The sequence below is a fragment of the Microcaecilia unicolor genome, chromosome 10, assembly GCF_901765095.1.
Source record: "Microcaecilia unicolor chromosome 10, aMicUni1.1, whole genome shotgun sequence".
NCBI lineage: Eukaryota > Metazoa > Chordata > Amphibia > Gymnophiona > Siphonopidae > Microcaecilia > Microcaecilia unicolor.
The window spans coordinates 15,543,764-15,565,432 of NC_044040.1; the positions used below are offsets into that span (position 1 = coordinate 15,543,764).

A 21,669-nucleotide genomic window follows, 5' to 3' on the forward strand; every position below is an offset into this window, starting at 1 on the left:
ACGTTACCCATATGTGAGAATATTATTGCCTGCTTGTTCTCAGAGAACATACCTTTGGTGAAAATAACTCCATCACACCTGTAAAAGCAAACAGAATGTTCAAAATTCTTAGGAAGCTAATAGAAATTAAAATGGGGACAATACTAATGTCCCTGTATTGATCCATAGTGCAACTACGCCCTGTGAAGAAACAGTGTGTTTTAAAACTGTGAAATGTATTGGATATTTTTCTGTCTTAAATATGTCTGAAGTGTATTTCTCCTGTTTGGCCAGCAAATGGTGCATGTTTATGCTTAAAGCTGTTACAGAGGCCTGACTTCTTTTTTTTTTTTTTTAGTTGACACACAGATAATACGAAGTGTCTGTAGTGATGTAACCAGAATTTATTTGAAACTTGACTGTTCTGGGCTCTGATTGGCCTGGAGTTTCAAATTACCCAGCAGATGCTGGCTGTTACTTCAGTTTCAGCCTGGGAGAAGAGAAAGAAAGATCTTTTTGCTGAAGCTCTGTGAACAGATATATGCCCCGATCTACCCAGGTACTTTGTAGGAAGTATGCAAGTGTTTAGTTAGTGCTATAATTGATCCATATTTCAGTTACCTGTTATTGTTTGCCAATTGCACTATTTTGTTCCACTGTTCAATATTTTTTAAGAGAATAAACATAATTGTTTGTTTGCCCTGTTTGTCTGGACTGATAAATAATCCTGGTAGTTTGTGTGTTAGGTCTTTGAGTGCTTCCTTGGAACTGTGGGACCACTGGGAGTGTGGCTCCAGTAACCTAGGAATCACTGGGGATAATTTGAGAGCGGGAGACTCGCATAGAGGCGGTTGTGACCCAGTCGGTGGGAGGAAGGTGCTTGTGTAGAGCACGAGTGGCAGGTGCAAGCGGACCCGAGCTGTGCTGGGGATAGACCCTCTAAGTGGTTGCGAGGTAACCCCAGGTGGGAGGCTAGTCATTTCATGACACACCCTAAGTATTATATGCAATTCCAGTCATCCCACCTGAAAAAAAAAGATATGGCATACCTAGAAAAAGTACAGAGAATGGAATCTAAAATGATAAAAGGGAATGAAATGGCTCCCTGTGAATGAATAACTAAACTGGGTAGGACTCTTTAGTTTTGGAGAAGAGATGGCTAAAAAGGGATATATAATTGGTCTATAAAAATCAAGAGTGGGCTTGAACAGGTAAATAGGGAATAGTTGTTTAACCTTTCATACAGTGCTAAAATCAAGGATGCACACCATGAAACTAAAAGATAGCACATTTAAAACAAATTGGAGTATTGTTTTCACTCATTGTACAATCAAGCTGTGGAATTTGTTGCCAGAGGATGTGGTCAAAGTAATTATTATAAAAAGTATTTAGACAAGTCTCTGGAGGGGAAAAAAAAACCATAAACCACTTTTAGCCAGATAGACTATGGAACACCATCCCTTATTCCTGGAAGTAATCAATATAGAATGGATTTACCAAGAAGCCCTGTCCCAGTGTGACATCATCAGGCTGGTGCTTAAAATCAACTCTCCCTGGGAGTTGGCTGAGAATTATCATCTGTTGTTTGGGCTCTGCTGCACTACTGGTGACAGATAGGAGCCTTTTGGGCTACTTGGGAGCACACTAGCATCCCAATAGGACATCATCAAGCTGCTGCTTAAAATCAAGCCTCCATGTGCAGCAGCCGCATGCATTCTAGGGATGCCCTACAGGTATCTTTAGAGTTATCTAACCATTAGAGCACCTGGTGGTAAGATGAGAAAGTGGAAAGAAACAATGAAGCTTGCACTGGCAGAATCTGAAACCCCAGTAGGTGCTATAAATATGCTGTTCAAAAACTCAATTAAAATACCTTCTCCAAATGGAAACATGTTTCCTCCTCCCTTGGGGATTTCTCTAAACCCTGTTTTGAAAACACCTCTTCCTATTATTGGGAGCTCAGATACAATAGCAAGTCATCCATGATGTGGTCTATATTGATTGTTTTGTTTTCCTTGTAGTACACTGTTGTACTGTATTGAGTTTTTTTGTTAAATGTGTTTATTTTCTTTTACTGTTGATAAATGTAATAAAATTAAGAACAAAAGGAAAAAAAAAGAGTAGGTTTAAATGGGCAATCCTCTCAATGGAAGAGGGTGAACAGTGCATAGGGATCTGTACTGGGACCTGTCCTTTTTAAATATTTATAAATGATATGCTAATGGGAATAATGAGTGAGGTGATCAAATTTGCAGATAACACAAAATTATCCAAATTTGCTCATGTGAACTATGAGACATTCGTTGCCAGAGAATGTGGTAAAGGCTTAGCAGGTTTAAAAAAGGTTTGGATGGCTTCCTAAAGGAAAAGTCCATAGACCATTATTAAAATGACTTGGGGAAAATCCACTGCTGGGATAAGCAGATTAAAATGTATTGAACTTTTTTGGGATCTTGCCAGGTATTTGTGACCTGGATTGGCCACTGACCTGCCCACTTTTTGTCTGGGTGGTCTCTGGGAATAATCAGCAGCACTGTCCGATCAAGAGGGTCTTTTACTAAGGAGCGCTGGCGTTTTTTGCGTACGCTAAAAGACACCAATGCCTAAGTAAAAGACTCCTCAGTGTCCCAGTTAGGTGGTGGGAAGCTTTGAATATCAGTCTCAAAGTCCATAAATTGTTATTACGGAAGACTCAAGAAAGGCACTGTTTATCCCTGGGGTAAGTAGCATGGAATCTTGCTACTTTTGAAGATTTTGCTAGGCAGTTGTGACCTGGCTTGGCCACCATTTGAAGCAGGTTACCGGGCAAGATAGATCTTTAGTCAGATCCAGTTTGACAATTCTTATGTTCTTATGACATACCATAAGCTTTTACAAAATTAACAGAAGAACAGGTCAGTAAGTGAACTCCCCTAATGCCCTTAAAATAAAGGTACGTAAAGGAAACTTTAAGAGCACCACAAGAATAGAAAACATTTGAAATTAGAATGATTAAATACTTTGAAACTAACACAAAAGGATTCAATAGAGGTACTAGTTTTCTCATCCATATTCAGACATACGGCCTTTGACCTGTAAAGTATCATTTCTCTTTATTATATAGAATCTTATCTTAGCAGTGCCTACTGAATTAGGTTAAATATGGCTTGCAGATCCACTGATGGCCACCTCTGTCTATTCCCCCACCCTCTGACTGAGCTGTAATAAGCATATGCAGACAGCTAAAGACCTCGATGAGTTTGTAGTATTTAAACACAGTGTAACTGCATTGTTTCTTCACTGACCCAATAAAAGCTTGTCAAAGATACATTAAGTTAGTCCAATGAAAAAGGTAATCAGGAAACTGATGTGCCACACTATGCACCTTACCTGACTGCTGTGTTAATTAGTGAATGGGTGTGAGCTGGTGCATTACTATTAAAATCTGAAATCAAAAGTACAATCTTGAATTTCCCATTTCTTAAAATTTTATTGTACTGGTTTCTTCTTTTATAAAACTTAAATTAAATACAATTGTGTGGGGAGTGAGGGGGGGGGGAGGGGTAAAGAACACTTGGGCAATTTGTCCATCCATTAAGTAGATTCCTAAATACCTTCCTCACAATATTTTTCACAGAAAAATAAGGTCACTCCCCTGTTACAATATTTACTGTATTCTTTATACTTACCTGTTTGGCACTGTTGACGCAGTGCAGGTACTGGTTGGCCAGGGCAGAGCAGCTCAGAGACTGCTGGGAGTTCTTTTGATAGCACTGGAGAATTTTTTCCTGCAGGTCAGCACAAATTGGATGAACTTCATATCGCCTAGAGAAAGCAAACAAAGCTATTATTTTGTTGGCTGCAAATATGCAAAATATTTTCATTGTAGTTCAGTTTCTAGCCAACCAGGAAAATGAAGTTAGATGAAAACATCCCCTCAACTACACACACAAAATGACAAGTTAGTATTTTATTTGCAGGCTGTAGCAAATTACAACCTAGCTTATTCAATGTTTCTCTTGATCAGTCCAATATATGGAACTGAGTCACCTAAATTTGGCATTCAGAAAATTTTCAGGCAGAAAATTACTTGCAGGTCAGCCCTACGGCTCTCTAAGGTGCTTTGTACTGCTATGCAGAAGAAGAAGTGTTCACAGCCCTTAGGGATTTAGAGGCAGCTGTCGTCATTTTTAAGGGTTACAGCTGATGTATGAATTATGATCCATGATTCAAGGGTCATGCACTGGCGAATGAAGACTCATCATGCTAAGATCCCAGCCACAAAGTTGGAAAAAAAAAACACACAGCAAAAAAAAAAAAAAAAAAAAAAAGGTTAGTTACACAATTTGATGCATAAATATAATTGCATCATGTTTAAAAAGTGTGGCTCAAAAGGTCCTTATATTTTTAGAAAATTGGACCCCTCCCTTAAATCCTATGCACTGATTTTTAGACCAATCCTCATTGTGCATTGGTAGCTTCTCTGAGGGACTAAAGGACAGAAAAATATATTTAGGAAATCAAAGGAACAAGTCTTATAAAAATGATACTGGAAAATCCAGTTTTCCAGCCTTTGCGGGAAAACTGGATTTTCCAGTCTCATTTTAATAAGACTTGTTCCTATGATTTCCTAAATATATATTTTTTCTGTCCTTTGTCCCCCAGATAATATAGGCTGTGTTAAAAGTTCTATTAACTTTTCTCCAAATTCTATAAATGGTGCCTTAAGTTGCGTGTGCTAATTTGTCCGCATGGCCAAATTGCATGCAAAACCTAACTGATTAACAAGCCAATCAGTGCCGACAACTGGTACTTAACCGGTTGACGGCACTGATTGGCTTTAATTGGAACTTACGCGCACAGCTTTCTTGGCATATCCTGTGATGCGGTGTGCGTAAGTTCTAATGCACGTAGCCAAAATGGGGGCATGGCCAAAGACGTGGAATAAGTGGGTTGTGGGCACTGAAAAAAACAATGTGCACTATTATGGAATACACCTGATCTGTGCCTAACTTGGGCGCAGGTATTTAGGCCTGCTTTTAGGTGACCTAAATGGGTGCGCCTAAATTATACGTGCAAGAACGGCATTTGCACATATTCTGTTTATCTTGTTGGGCAGACTGGATGGCCCATAAAGGTCTGATATGCAGAGATACTCTCCTAATCCCAACAAAATCTGGAAACATTCTCTGCTGAATTCCAAACAGTCAGGAAACTAAACACGCTTGTCCACACTTCAGTCATCGTACTGTCTATTTAATTATGATCAAAAACAAATATTCCAACTCTATAAGTATCAACGGCAAAACAACGATAAAATAAATATATACATTTATATGTGTGTTTTGGGGGGGGGGGGGGGGAGGGCCACAATTTTATAAACGCACATATAAAAAGTTCCAAAATTGCACCGATTTTATTTCTTTTTTTACAAAAACTCAATATCATGAATATCACCACCTACTCCTTGCCAAACAAGGTCATAGAAACACAGAAACATGACAGCAGATAAAGGCCATATGACCCATCCTCTGTAACCCCTAATTCTTCCTGTTCCTAAGCGATCCCACATGCTTATCCCATGCCTTTTAAATTCTGGAACAGTCCTCGACAACACCAATTCCACCGGGAGGCTATTCCATGCCTCCACCACCCTTTCTGTGAAATAATACTTCCTTATTACTCCTAAGCCTATTCGTCTTAACTTTGTCGCATGCTCCCTCATTCCAGAGCTCTCCTTCATTTGAAAAAGGCTCTCTTCCTATACATAAATGCCCTTGAGATACTTAAACGTTTCTATCATGTCTCCTCTCTCCCTCCTCTCTTCCAGCGTATACATGTTGAGGTTCATAAGCCTGTCCCTATAATTTTTGCATTCAAGACCGCTTACTAATTTCATAGCCGCCCTCTGGACCAACTCCATCCTGTTATATCTTTCCGTAGGTGTGGTCTCCAGAACTGCACGCAGTACTCCAAATGAGGCCTCACCAGAGACTTATACAACGGCACTATCACTTCCTTTTTCCTGCTGGTCATGCCTCTCTTTATGCACCCAAGCATCTTTCTGGCTTTGGCCGTCGCTTTTTCTACCTGTTTGAAAGCTTTAAGGTCGTCAGACACAATCACCCCCAAGTCCCGCTCTTCCTTCGCACACTGAAGCACTACACCCCCTATACTGTACCGTTCCCTCGGATTTTTGCGACCCAAGTGCATGACCCTGCATTTTTTGGGATTAAACCTTAGTTGCCAAATATCGGTCCATTCCTCTAGCGTCGCTAGGTCCTTCCTCATGTCATTCACACCCTCCAGGGTGTCCACCCTGTTGCACAGTTTAGTATCATCCGCAAAGAGACAAACCTTACCAGACAGCCCTTCCGCAATATCGCTCACAAAGACGTTAAAAAGAGCCGGCCCTAGGACCAATCCCTGCGGTACTCCACTGACGACCTCCTTTTCTTCAGAGCAAGCTCCATTTACCACCACCCTCTGTCTCCTACCATTCAACCAATTTTTTACCCAATCAGTTACTCTAGGTCCCGCACCGAGGGCACTCAATTTATTTATCAGTTGCCTGTGCGGAACCGTGTCAAAGGCTTTGCTGAAATCCAAGTATACCACATCAAGCGCCCCTCCCACATCCAACTGTTTGGTCACCCAGTCGAAGAAGACAGTCAGATTTGTCTGACACTACCTGCCACTAGTGAAGTCATTCCATGTAGTTGAAGAAATGTCACAATCCTCCTTTTTTGAAGTGTTTCCATTAGCTTACTCACCACCGAGGTCAGACTGACAGGTCTGTAATTCCCAACCTCTTCCTTAATTCCACTCTTGTGCAAGGGAACCACATCCTACCTTCTCCAGTCCACCGGGACCACTCCAGTTTCTAAGGAAGCATTGAAGAGGTTCGTCAGTGGAGCCGACAGAACTTCTCCGAGTTCCTTAAGCACCCTCGGGTGTATCCCATCAGGCCCCATCGCTCTGTCTACGTTTAGTTTGGCAAGCTCCTCACGAACACAGTCCTCCGTAAACGGGTCTTGGTCTACCATACATCCAACCCCGTTAGCCTTTGTTTTCTGCACCCTACCCCTGGTCTTTCATTCGTGAACACCGAACTAAAATAACCGTTAAGCAGTTCAGCCTTTTCCTTATCATCTTCCACATATTTCTCACCCTCAGCTTTGAGCCTCACAATGCTACTATGGCACTTCCTCTTGTCATTTACATATCTGAAAAAGGTCTTGTCCCCCAATTTTACCGTATTAGCTATCTTTTCCTCCATTTGCCACTTTGCTTTCCTGATAGCTTTTCCAGCTCCTCTTCGCTTACTTGGGTATTCTCTCCTGTCTTCATCTTTCTGAGTCGTCTTATAACGTGCAAAGGCTAGCCCCCTTTCCCTTATCTTTTCAGCTACTACATTCAAATACCAGAGAGGCCTTCTTTTCCTCTTACTTTTATGCAATTTTCTAACATAAAGGTTAGTGGCCTTTAATGTAGCTCCTTTCAGTCTTGTCCATTGCTGTTCTACATCCTTCAGCTATTCCCATCCCGCTAACTGTTCTTTGAGAAATTCCCCCATCTCGGCAAAGTTAGTTCCTTTGAAATCCAGGACCTTCAATCTCGAGTGAGCCCTCTCTTCTGTTTTAGTATTGAACCATAACATACGATCACTAGACACCCAATGGTCCGCCACCTTAACGTCAGAAACGTACTCTCCATTCAAAAGCACCAGGTCCAGAACAGCTCCATCCCACGTTGATTCCGATACCCACTGCCGGAACAATTCTTCCTGTAGGGAATCTAAGATCTCTTTGCTTCTACATGACCCCGCAGCCGGGACACCCCAATCAACATCCGGCATATTGAAGTCACCTTTCCTAGCTATCTTGCGGATGTCTTCAATTAAGTCTCTGTCCACTTCCTCCGACTGTGAGGGAGGTCTGTATATCACTATATATCATATGTCATAGACAGATATGAAAAATATTTATTTACGGATAGTCTGATGGAATGATTTTTTTTGTGCCAGTTGATTGCTACAGTTGGAGCTGGAGTCTCCATCAAGTTTGAAGAGAAAGTGATTCTTCAGATAAGTGATTGAGTGATTTTTACATTTTATGATACCTATGATAGAATAGAGAGCCTAACCTAAATCTATATCACGTTTGCTCTCAAAATTCTAATAATCCTTAAACCTCAATAAGAGGTGATGTCATTTCCTGTTTCCTGCCAACAGGGAGGTTTCAAGAGGCTCAGATGCCACATTTAAAGCATGAGGCTTTTTCATGATTCAAGCCTCGCTCTTCCTTGCCTCTTGATACAGCCTTAGTAAGCAAAACTTTGGAGTGAAGTTGGAGATTGATACCGTGTAGCTGAAGGGACTGTGATGTGCAGCTGACGATCTCTAAAGCTAAATGCTTTATTTTATGCTGTGCACTTTAGTCTTATTAAATTCAGTAATTATTTTGGACACCCCACACTTTGGTTAGCACTTTTGTGTTTCTGCACCTTTATTGAGATGGATCAATGATGGCATAAAACAGAACATCACCGAGCGGTTTATAGCTCACTGACAGGTATGTTTACTAAGGTGCGTTAGCATTTTTAATGCACCTTTAAAGTTAAGGCGCGTTAAACACTAACATACCTATACATTTCTATGGGCGCATTAGCATTTAACGCGTGTTAACAACGCTAATGTGCCTATAGCACACCTTAGTAAAAATAGGCGTGAGTGTCATAACATGTATGACAATATGAGCTTTGCTTATTTATGATTCTGAGATTCACCCTTATCTATAATGGCTGTGATAAAAGCCATTATAAAAATATAAAACTTATAGTTGTTGTAGTATATTTTGTTGAACGTTAGTTGATCTGAGAGATTGTTATTTTGGGTTTAGACTCTCTATTCTGACAATCCCTACATAAAGTAGGTGCCATCTTTCTGTGCACCTACTTTTTACAGTTATATATCCCAGGCAATTTTATAACAGCCATTTTTCACAGCAAAACATGCTGTACACATGGAAAATGATTTATAAAATTACTAGTAAAAGAAGAAGCCCGTTTCAGAGCAAATGAAACGGGCGCTAGCAAGGTTTTCGTCACCAACACCCCCCTCCCTCCCTCCCTGGCCAACCCCTTCGTTGTTGTGGCATTGCTCCGCCCCCAACGTCATGATGTTTGATGCGAGGACAGGGCCCGGAGCGATTCCCCCCCCCCCCGCCTTCCTCCCAGCCAACCCCTTCGTTGTTCTGCCATTGCTCCGCCCTCGACGGCGGGGCCCGGAGCGATTCCCCCCCCCCCCGCCTCCCTCCCTGCCAACCCCTTCGTTGTTCTGCTATTGCTCCGCCCTCGAGGGCGGGGCCCGGAGCGATTCCCCCCCCCCCCGCCTCCCTCCCTGCCAACCCCTTCGTTGTTCTGCCATTGCTCCGCCCTCGAGGGCGGGGCCCGGAGCGATTTTGGTGGCTTCACCACCACGAACCTTCGAACCTTTTTTTGAAGGAAGTCAGAGCTTGGCTTCACTGATGTCAGTGTCCTCAGAACGTTGAGGGTGAGTTTTATTATAGTAGATTCCCTAGGGAAAAACAGCATAATTATAACTATAAGAAAACAAAGGATGGTCTTTTGGAATTAGGGTTCATGCAGCAAGAATGTTTCAAGGGGCTGAAAATGTGCTCAATAATAGCTCTGATGAACTAATAGGAACTACTAGAGTGCTCTAATAAGTTTAAAATACTTGACTGTTAAGCAATTCCGCCTTATCTTTATTAGCTTCTACATATACCTCTTCTTCAATTTCGAGACTCACAATGACACTTTTGCACTTCCTCATATCAGTAATGTATCTAAAAAATGTCTTGTCCCCTCATTTTACAAAACTGGCTATTTTTTCTTCCATTTGCATCTTTGCTTTCCTGTCTACTCTACCAACTTCTCTTAGCGTTTCCAGATATTGTTGCTTGTCTTCTTCTTTCTGCGATCTCTTGTAATTTATAAAGGCTGACCTCTTTTGCCTTACCTTTTCAGCTACTATTTTTGAGAACCAAAGCAGCCCTCCTTTTCTTATTATTTTTATTTACTTTCATTATAAAAAGGTTTGTTGCCCTTACAATAGCTCCTTTTAGTTTTGACCACTGCTTTCCAACTTCTTCCAGAAGTTACCATCCAGTCAAAATTTTCTTGAGGTAACGTAATCCCTCATCTGAACAAAGCTAGGGGCCCATTTACTAAGGTGCACTGAAAATGGCCTGCGGTAGCGTAGACGTGTGTTTTGGGCGCCCACAGAATTATTTTTCACTGCACCTACAAAGGTAAAATTATGTATAATCATACCTGATAATTTTCTTTCCATTAATCATAGCTGATCAATCCATAGACTGGTGGGTTGTGTCCATCTACCAGCAGGTGGAGATAGAGAGCAAACTTTTGCCTCCCTATATGTGGTCATGTGCTGCCGGAAACTCCTCAGTATGTCGATATCAAAGCTCCATCCGCAGGACTCAGCACTTAGAGAATTACACCCACAAAGGGACACTCTGCCCAGCTCACCACCGCCGAAACGGGGGAGGGGAATTAACCCAGCTCATCCCCACACAAGTGGGGGAGGGGAATCCGTCCAGCTCATCCCCGCGGAGCGGGGGAGGGACACCACACCCGCCGATGCGGGGGGATCTGGCTTATCCTGCAACCGCAACCGCGGGAGGAGCTGACTGACCCTAACACCGCCGAAGCGGGAGGGTACAAAGCTGCCCTACAGCCGCACGAAGCGGGAGGGAGTGCCGGCAGAATTTTAAGTCTCAATCCAGCCCCGTAAAACGGAGGGGAGAGGAATGCAGCAGCTCACTGTAACACAAACTCGTCTTAACTCTTGAAGAATCCAAGTGAAAAAACTTGAACACGAAGTCTTTCTGAAGTAACTGAAGACTAAACTTGAACCTGAAATGCAACCAGAATAAAAACAGTACAGATATCTGGGAGGGGCTATGGATTGATCAGCTATGATTAATGGAAAGAAAATTATCAGGTATGATTATACATAATTTTACCTTCCATATCATCAAGCTGATCAATCCATAGACTGGTGGGATGTACCGAAGCAGTACTCACCCAGGGCGGGACATAGAAATCCCTGACCTCAACACTGAAGCTCCAAACCGGGCCTCCGCCCGTGCAGCCACAGTCAAACGGTAATGCTTGGAGAATGTATGAGCCGAAGCCCAAGTTGCCGCCTTGCATATCTCTTCCAAGGAGACGGATCCGGCCTCTGCCATCGAGGTCGCCTGAGCTCTCGTGGAGTGAGCCTTCAGCTGGATAGGCGGCACCTTCCCTGCGGCCACATAAGCCGCTGCAATGGCTTCCTTGACCCATCTTGCCACTGTAGGCTTAGCAGCCTGCAGACCCTTACGAGGACCTGCAAACAGGACAAACAGATGATCCGATTTCCGGAAATCATTGGTCACTTCCAAGTATCTGAAGATGACTCGTCTCACATCCAGATATTTAAGAGCAGAGTACTCCTCTGGGTAGTCCTCCCTACGAAAGGAAGGGAGACAGAGCTGCTGATTCACATGGAAGCGAGAAACAATCTTGGGCAGGAAGGAAGGCACTGTGCAAATAGTCACTCCTGCCTCAGTGAACTGTAGAAAAGGCTCTCGACATGAGAGCGCCTGGAGCTCGGAAACTCTTCTGGCTGAAGTGATAGCCACCAAAAAGACTGCTTTCAACGTCAGGTCTTTCAGAGATGCCCTTGACAAGGGTTCAAACGACGGCTTCTGCAATGCTCTTAGCACCAGGTTGAGATTCCACGCAGGCACCACTGAGTGCAGAGGAGGGCGCAGGTGATTAACCCCCTTGAGAAAGCGCACCACATCTGGCTGCGAAGCCAGGGAAGCACCCTTCAGGCGGCCCCTGAAGCAAGCCAGAGCCGCTACCTGGACCTTAAGGGAACTGAGCGACAGGCCTTTGTCCAGACCTTCTTGCAGGAACGTCAACACTGAAGAAATTGGAGCAGTGAAAGGAGAAAGAGAGCCTGCTTCACACCACGCTGCAAAGATACGCCAAACCCTGGCGTAAGCAGTAGAAGTAGAGCGCTTCCTCGCTCTCAGCATAGTGGCGATGACCTTGTCTGAGAAGCCCTTCTTCCTCAGACGCTGCCGCTCAATAGCCAGGCCGTAAGACCAAAGGGGGAGGGATCCTCCATCACCACGGGACCCTGATGTAACAGGCCCTGCTCCACTGGCAACCGCAGAGGATCGTCGACTGAGAGCCTGATCAAGTCCGCATACCAGGGACGCCTGGGCCAATCCGGACCCACCAGGATTATCCTGCCGGGATGCTTTGCCACCCGGTCTAGTACCCTGCCCAACATGGGCCAGGGCGGGAACACATAGAGAAGCTCTTGTGTCGGCCATTGTTGGAGAAGAGCATCTACTCCCAGGGATCGAGGGTCCCGTCCTCTGCTGAAGAAGCGCGGCACTTGGCAATTGGCCGATGACGCCATCAGATCTAGGCTCGGCTGGCCCCAGCGCTTCGTGATGTCCAAGAACGCCTGAGCAGATAGCTGCCACTCTCCGGGCTCCAAGGTATGGCGACTGAGAAAGTCCGCCTTGACATTCATGACTCCGGCAATGTGGGCCGCTGACAGCTGTTCCAGGTTCGCTTCCGCCCACTGGCATAGACTCATAGCTTCCTTGGCTAGAGGGGCGCTCTTGGTACCTCCCTGGCGGTTGACATAGGCCACAGCCGTGGCATTGTCCGACAGAACCCGTACAGGCTTGAACACCAGTACCGGGATGAACTCCAAAAGCGCCAACCGAATGGCTCTGAGTTCCAGGAGGTTGATAGACCACTTTGCCTCTGCAGGAGACCAGAGCCCCTGCGCTGTCCTTCCCAAGCAGTGGGCTCCCCAGCCCGATAACGAGGCGTCCGTCGTGACGACAATCCACTCTGGGGACACCAGAGGCATTCCCGCAGACAACTTGTCTGTCTGCATCCACCAGCTCAGCGCCTTGCGCACTGCTGGATCCAAGGGAAGACGCACCGCATAATCCTCCGACATCGGAGTCCAGCGCTGCAGCAGAGAGTGTTGTAGTGGTCTCATATGAGCCCTGGCCCAGGGCACTACTTCCATCGTGGCCGTCATAGAGCCCAACAGCTGCACATAGTCCCAAGCCCGAAGAGGAGAGGCTACTAGGAACTGGTCCACCTGAGCCTGAAGCTTGACAATCCGATTGTCTGGCAGGAACACTCTGCCCACTTGGGTGTCGAATCGAACTCCCAGATACTCCAGGGACTGAGTCGGGCGCAGCTGGCTCTTCTCCCAGTTGATGATCCATCCCAGGGAGCTCAAAAGAGCAACTACCCGGTCCACAGCTTTGCCGCACTCTGCATAAGAGGGGGCTCGGATCAACCAGTCGTCCAGATAAGGATGGACTTGTACTCCTTCCTTTCGCAGGAAGGCCGCTATGACCACCATTACCTTGGAAAAGGTCCGCGGAGCAGTAGCCAACCCGAACGGGAGGGCTCTGAACTGGAAGTGTCGGCCCAGGACTGCAAAACGCAGAAAGCGTTGATGAGGAGGCCAGATGGGAATATGCAGGTACGCTTCCTTGATGTCCAAGGATGCCAGGAACTCCCCTGCCTTCACTGCCGCTATAACAGAGCGGAGAGTCTCCATGCGAAAGTGCCGCACTTTCAAGGCCCGATTGACCCCTTTGAGGTCGAGGATAGGCCGGACAGAACCTCCTTTCTTTGGTACCACAAAGTAAATGGAGTAACGCCCCTTGCCAAGCTGACTTTCTGGCACCGGAACGACCGCACCCAGGCGGATCAGATTGTCCAAAGTCTGCTGCACTGCCACAGCTTTGACCGGAGACTTGCAGGGAGAGAGTACAAACCCGTCTCTTAAGGGTCGGCAGAACTCTAGCTTGTAGCCGTCTCTGATGACTTCCAGCACCCAAGCGTCTGAAGTTATTGTGGTCCACTCGCCCAGAAACGAGGACAGCCGTCCTCCAATCTGCACTGGGGCGTGGACCAATACCCCGTCATTGGGTACGAGACCCTGGGGGAGGACCGGAGGGAGCACCTCCGGGACGGCGGTCTCTGCGAAAGGAATGCTGCTTGGGGGAGAAATTCCTCTTAAAGGAAGAGGGGGCAGAAGCACCCGACCTGCCCGGGCGGTACCGACGGGCTTCCTGAAACCGTCCTCTGGAGGTACCGGGACGAGCACTAGCCCGAGCCCTGACCTCCGGTAACTTCTTGCCCTTAGACGTGCCGAGATCAGTCACGATTTTGTCCAGCTCGACCCCAAAGAGCAGCTTGCCTTTAAAAGGCAATCTAGCCAGGCGGGATTTTGAGGCGTGGTCAGCAGACCAATGTTTCAGCCAAAGCCACCGCCGCGCAGAGACAGTCTGAGCCATGCCTTTAGCTGAGGCTCTCAAGACATCATACAGCAAGTCTGCCAAATAGGCTAAGCCCGATTCCAGGGCTGGCCAATCATTCCTCAAGAAATGATCCGAGGGGGAAGCCCGCTGCACCATAGTCAGGCACGCCCTGGCCACATAGGAGCCGCAAACTGAGGCCTGCAAACTTAAAGCAGCCGCCTCAAAGGACGACCTTAAGGCCGCCTCCAATCTCCTGTCTTGGGCGTCCTTTAGGGCCGTGCCACCTTCCACCGGCAATGCCGTTTTCTTAGTCACCGCAGTGATTAAAGAATCCACGGTAGGCCACAGATAGGCCTCACGTTCACTCACAGACAAAGGATAGAGGCGGGACATAGCCCTAGCCACTTTAAGGCTCGCTTCTGGGACATCCCATTGAGCCGAAATTAAGGTGTGCATGGCATCATGCACGTGGAAGGTTCTAGGCGGGCGCTTAGTCCCCAGCATAATGGCAGAGCCAACAGGGGCTGAGGGAGAGACGTCCTCCGGAGAGGATATCTTCAAAGTGTCCATGGCCTGTAACAACAGGTTGGGCAAATCCTCCGGGCGAAAAAGCCGCGCTGCAGAGGGGTCATCCGCTCCAGCCGAGCGGGGATCCGTCTCCTCCAAGGAATCCGCAAAGGACCGTTGGGAGACCTCAGACACGCTGCCCTCATCTACATCGGAGGAGACAAATTCCTCCAAGGCCTGGGAATCAACCCGAGGGCGTTTACCTCTGGGAACCTCAACCTCTTTACCAGAGGAGGGAGCGGGGGCAGCGTTGTGCATGAGGAAGGCCCGATGCAGCAGCAAAACAAACTCGGGGGAGAAACCCCCCAGACTGTGCACCTCCGCAGCCTGGGCAACAGCCCTAGGCGCGCTCTCAACCGGCGCTCGCAATAGCGGGGGAGAGACATGCTGCGCATCCAAAATGGCGTCCGGCGCGAAACTCCGCGAAGGAGCCGCGCGGGAAGAACGGCTCTTAACTTTAGCCGCTTCTGTGCCGTCGCCCAAATTAAGGGCGTTCATGGCATTAATGTCTCCAACCTCAAGGGCGGCCCAAGAAGAAGCCGTCCGAGCCGCGTGGCCGGCCAAGATGGCGGAGGCGAGGAGCGGGGGATGGGCGTTTATGGCGGGAAAAACCGCCACGCCGGAGGAAGGACCAGGACATGCATCGGTCGCGAAACTGTCACCCACCAAGGGCGAATCCGGCTTGAAGACCCCGGCATCCCCTCTAGAAGCGCTCGAGCGACCCGGGGAGCGACCCTTTGCGCCCTCGCCCTCCGACGCCATGAGCCACGAGGAGAAGAATCGGGGAACCCCCGCCCGCTATAAAAAGGTAAAATTACCTGCTGTCCGCTCCGAGTTGTAACGACCTGGTGTCTCAGTGAGTAGCTGCAATAGACGCTTAAATAAACGTCGAAATAAACGCCTTAAAGGCCGTTCAAAATTTTTTTTTTTTTTTTTTTTAACGGAGCCAGCAGGAGGGGGGAGAAAAGGAGGGACCTGGCACCACCAGGTTTGCACTTGCTCAAAAGAGCCCTCAACCCCAGGCACTCAACAAAACCTAAAATTAGGCTTGGAGGCCTAGCCAGAGCTGCTGCTGTGTGTGACCACCACCTGCTGAGATAGAGAACATACTGAGGAGTTTCCGGCAGCACATGACCACATATAGGGAGGCAAAAGTTTGCTCTCTATCTCCACCTGCTGGTAGATGGACACAACCCACCAGTCTATGGATTGATCAGCTTGATGATATGGAAAAAATGCTTTAAAAATTTTTTTTTGCTGAAAATGGACGTGCAGCAAAATGAAAATTGCTGCGCGTCCATTTTGGATCTGAGACCATACAGCCAGCTATTGACCTAGTGGTAAAGTCTCATGCAGTAACTACGTGCATCAAATACCACTTGGCATGTGTCTGAAAATAAAAATAATTTTTTGGACACGCGCCAAAAATGAAATTACTGCAAAAGTCAGGCGGTTACTCCATTTTGGCGTGTGTTGGGAGCACATAGATGCTTAAGCGGTTTAGTAAAAGGGCCCCTTAAGGTTTTTGAAGTCTACAGCCTTCACTTTTGAATGAACCCTCTCCAAACGTATCTTAATATTAAGCCAGATGATCACCTACAATAACATCAGAAACACTCTCTCCATTAGTAAGCACTAAGTCCAGTGTGTTCCCATCCCGCATGTATTCCATTACCAACTGCTGAAATAATTTCCCCTGTAGAGAATCCAGGATCTCCCTGTTCTAAAAAACCCCACAATAGGGATACCCCAATCAACATCTGGCATATTAAAATAATCTATTAGTAGTGCTTCCGCTTTCACAGTTATATTTTGAATGTCTTCAGTTAAAACTCTGTCCATTTCTTCTGTCTGTGAAGGAGGCCTGTATATCACACCAATGTATACATTTGCTGTTCTCTCTTTCCAGATTGACCCACAGTGCCTCTTTCCTTACCCTCTAGGTCCTGCAATTGTGTGGCTTTAATAATATTATCTTTACCATATAATACCATTCTCCCTCCCTTTCTTCCTACTCTGTCTTTCTTGAACTGATTATAGCCCAGTATAACTATATTCCAGCCATGGTTCTCTACAAATCATTTCTCAGTGATCACCATTTAATCAAAATCAGCCTCTTCTATCACAGCCTCAAGATCTAAAACCTTATTTCACATACTTTGGGCCTTAGTATATACTGCTTTCCAGGCATTACCCCTTTTTCCTATTTGTGTAGAGATATTTAATGCTTCACTTACATGAGGGCTTGTACTTACTCTGGGGACTTTGATCACGCTGCACCAATAATTCTAGTTTAATGCCATCTTCAGTAAGTTAACCAGTCTGCTGCTGAAGACACCTCTTCTCTTCTTTGATACATGGACACCATTTCTGCACAGCAGCCCTTGGAAAAGCATCCCATGGTCCAGGAAGCCAAAATGCTCTTGAAGACACTCTTCCAGAGCCTTGAAGTCACTTTTGATATGTTCAGAGGAGTACTTAGCAGTATCATATGTGTCAAAATGGATGAGCAGCATTGGATAACAGTCATTAGGCTTGATGAGTCTTGGCAAGCTCTCTGTAACATGTTGAATTCTGGCACCTGGCAGACAGCACACCTCCCAGGACATCATATCTGGTCTGCAGATGGATGCCTCTGCAACCTTCAGATGAGAATCACCAACCACCACTACCTATCACCTCTTACTGGTCACTGATCCAAGAACTTTGGAGATTTTGAGCTCCGATTCCTCCTCTCTCTGAGATGCTCTCACCTCCTCCACTTCCAGGGCTGCATATCTGTTCTTCAGTTTGAGGGCAGGTGGAGTCATGGTATTGATTCTGCAGGGTCCGAGTCCAGTTGCCCTCTTTCAGCACAGCTTCTTCTTCCCCACTGCTAGAAACCTTTGATGCTTCATGAAGTATTTTATCAATGTATTTCTCATTTTCATGGATGCTTCTCAACCTTACCACCTCCTCTCTCTGTTCCTTCATTTCTCTCATGAGGGATTCAAGCTGAAGACATTTTGCGTATGACTGTTGCTCTATACTAATAATTGTTTCTAAAAAAAACCCATTCCTCCTTCAGCTTTTGGGATGTACAAGTTTTAGCATGCATTGGTTCTTAGAGATTAACTGATGGGCATGGCAGAGTTTTCTTACATTCAACTAGTTGAAATCTTTCATGGGTCAGTGTACAATTTCAATGCTATGTGACAGTGCAGAGATTATGCAAGTTGATTAATGGCTTGTATCTTATTCTATGCTGTCAAAGTACTTTTCAATATTTGTTTTGCAGATTTTTTATTTCAGTGATTTTGCTGCATTACTACAGGTTATCTGCTCATAGATATTTAGATACGCTTTCCTCCGCAAGTTCCTTTATAGTACTGTCTTCAATCAGAGAGATGTTTTTAGTATGCAATTTTCTATGTCCTCCTCCATTAGCATATTTTTTACTACTTTTATTTTCTCTGCTCTTTTTGTAGATCAGCCAGGGTATCTGCTTGTTCATCAAAATTCTTTTCACTTCTTCAGTACAATGAACAATATCCATGTTACCCCTTTATAGGTTCCAAACAATTTTAAATTAATCAGACATCACACTGACGAAAATTGAGTAAGTTCTATAAACCAAGCTCCAATTTAGAAATCACTTCCTCAGATTTTAGTTAACACCCCTGACTCATATTCAGTTTCTGAATCCCAGGAAGCTTTTATCAGCATCAAGACTACATTCCATGGCATTCACACAGTTTTCTTACCTTCCACTTGAAAAACTCTTGAACACTGACTCTCCTATAGTCAGTCATCTTTATCTCCCACCGGCTATTTTATCTGAAATTGCTGTGATTTTTACCAGCTGACAGAAGCAGATTTATTTAGGTAAGGTTAAGTTTATTAGACACCCTAAGCGAACCTTAGCCACCCACTCAAGTAACTTTTAAACTTATAGGCTCCCCCAAAGATTTTGATGATTAAACTCAATTATCATCACCTCAATACCATCACTCATACAAGAATCCTATAAAAGTGTACAAGTAAGCACTGATGGTTCTTTGAGCTTGTGTGGCTATAACGACCTATCGTTTTGCTTCAACTGCAGATGCTCTCTGTCACCCCCTTTTCCTTAGAAGTTGCTGCCTTAGGCGACCATCTAGTTTGCTTAAATGTTAAGCTGGCCCTAGAGTTATTGACTTTATTATTCATCCATGTGTAGGCTGCCTTCTCTGCCTGTAAAGTCACTTCCTCCATTAAAATCATTTCTAAAGATGTCTTACAAGTGATATAAATAATTGTTTATGTTGAAAATATCATCCTAGTAGCATTCTAATTTCTTTGTTAAAAAAAATCAGTTACTTATTTTGTATGCCACTTTGATTGACAGTTTCTATTCTCAGTTTCTACCACACTGAAGGTGACTTTTGTTACATAGATGGGCTTTTCAGTGTGTGCAGCAGAGGACAGATGAACATATGCCACAGGGAGTCCACATAATAAGAAAGTGGGATATACAGCACAAAAGAGATTAAAACAAGGTAGTATAATTACATAGTGTTTTGTAGTTGACTGGATCTCCTGCTCCTCAGGCTGACTCTTTAATAAATGCTAAGAAAAGATCTGTGTCCTTGTTCACCAGGGATTATGTTAATGCACCAGACTCTATTGCTTTTCTGGTCTAACACCACCTCACTAGTTTATCAAATTCCTTAGGATTTGTGTTGAAATAAATTTTACATAGGATACACAGAATCTTTTCTTATTTACTAACCCAGGTACAGGAATGCTAATGTAGTCAGTATGATTTCTATTGGTCATTTGTCAGTGTGGCAAATATCCATCTCATCTGAAACATGAACTAAAAACATATCAGAAAATCAGATTGTTATAATAGCATCTGCAAATCCCATAATAGATCATATTCAGAAAACAAAATCATAACTTTCTGATTCTAACAAAATATCCCAATTATTTAGGGACAAATCAGGTAAGACAGTAATTGCTGAACCTTAAATAGCCAGGACAGTGCTCTGGGGAAAGGGTTTTCAGCTTACGTATGAGCAATGTTGCTTGTGCTATTATGCCCTGAGTGATCGTACTTCAGTCTCAATGCATTTAAATCTTTCTAATATTCCAATACATCAAATGAGCTTTCCTATACCCCAGTCAATACCCATTTCAGTCTCTTGACATCCAATCTTATGTCTGGCATTCACAGTGTTTTTATATGTTTCTATATCTATTTCTAGTTGCTTTAGTTTAGACATTCCAACATGGTATTGATGGGGGTCTCAACATAAATGGCCCTAGCATCTCAAGCAGACCCTGTCCATTTTCTTGGATTAGTGTATTGAGGGGAAAGCTTATGCTCAATATTGATTTAACATTCTTGTTAGGCTGCCCTAATGCACTGTTTTCACTTTTGGGAAAACACTAAATGAGATTACTGTCAAACATTAGGAGGACATAAAACACAAGCCCAAGCACTTTCCATTCAGGAAAGAGTTTCAAATGTTTCCGGTGGGCATTATATTGGTAATTCTAACACAAAGACAGCAACCAATATTTATAAAATGCTACACAAATTCTTTCATATTTACTATGATACGTGTCCACCTTTATGGATCAAGTCAGCATAGTAAGGACACTGGTGACAAAAATCAAACACGTCATTAAGAGGCCCTTTTACTAAAAGTGTGCTAAACTCTAACGTGGGTTTAGCACACTGAAAACGGCTTACCACAGGATGCGCTAAAGCGCCTTGTGGTAGTTTTCCTGTTTGTACTCGATAATTATGTGATCTTTTTTTTTTAATTTATTTTTGGAAGGTGGCATGACATGGGAGGAGAGTCGGTAGGGAATAGGTGTGGAAGCGTTATTCAGCTAGCAAGCTCACATTACTGCATGCTAACTGGTTTACACAGGAGCCCCTAATGTCTCCTAAATTGGAAGCAATAAGTGCTCCTGCATGAATTATTTCAGTTGCCACATGCTAAAGCTAACATTAGTGCACAGCCTGAAAATAACATAACTGAAAAAGTCTGAATTTACAGACAAGCAACAAATGGACTTTGCATGTGGATAAGTCCTGCATTAGGACATATTAAGTCCATCTACTAGAACACCTTAGTAAAAGGGCCTCTAAAGTCAACCCCACCTAATACCCATAAATGTCAAATTCAAAACCAAGAAACTGGTTTCTTACTTTATGCTGCTAACCCCTATTGGCAGAATTAGTTGATTTTATTTGATAGGGGTGTGTAGGGGAAAATAATTCATTAAGTTTCATTTTGTACTTTTTTTTCTGTTCTATTCAGTTTTGCTTTAGAGCATGCTCCCATGAAATAGCTGATGCAATTTCACGTTAGTGCATGATAAAGTGAAATGATTTGAGCAAAACAAAAATGCACATTCCTAATATTTGTCAAGATCCTGATTATAGAACATTCATCGTTATGACAGCAATACTCAAAGTGAGTTCCACAGATTAAAAATGCTTTAGCCACATAAATTGGGCTATCTGAAAATTACCCTTTTTATATGTGGCTAAAAGAATAGGGTAATTTTATAGCAGGTCGCCTAGGCTGACTGGGCAGGAAGGTGACTTTTTAAGCCTATTTTTAAACGATCTGTCCCTTTATAAAACTGCACTAGCAAAGGTGCAGAAATCACAGCTAAAGTTGAGAAATGTACGGCTGCTCAGGAGCTAGTGTAAATGTTCATATGTAAAGTTCATGCGAATGTATGAATTTTATAAACTTTGCATGTAAATTGCTTATAA

General features: G+C 44.4%; 1 protein-coding gene across 1 annotated transcript in view; it reads right to left on the reverse strand.

The window, feature by feature from the left end:
* The window catches only part of CHCHD3 (coiled-coil-helix-coiled-coil-helix domain containing 3), a 449,808-nt gene that overhangs the window by 22,969 nt on the left and 405,170 nt on the right, over positions 1–21,669 (reverse strand). Inside the window, exon 7 of the mRNA XM_030216571.1 lies at positions 3,648–3,783. Within this exon, the coding sequence (XP_030072431.1) occupies positions 3,648–3,783 (136 nt within the window). The remainder of the gene's footprint in view (positions 1–3,647; positions 3,784–21,669) is intronic.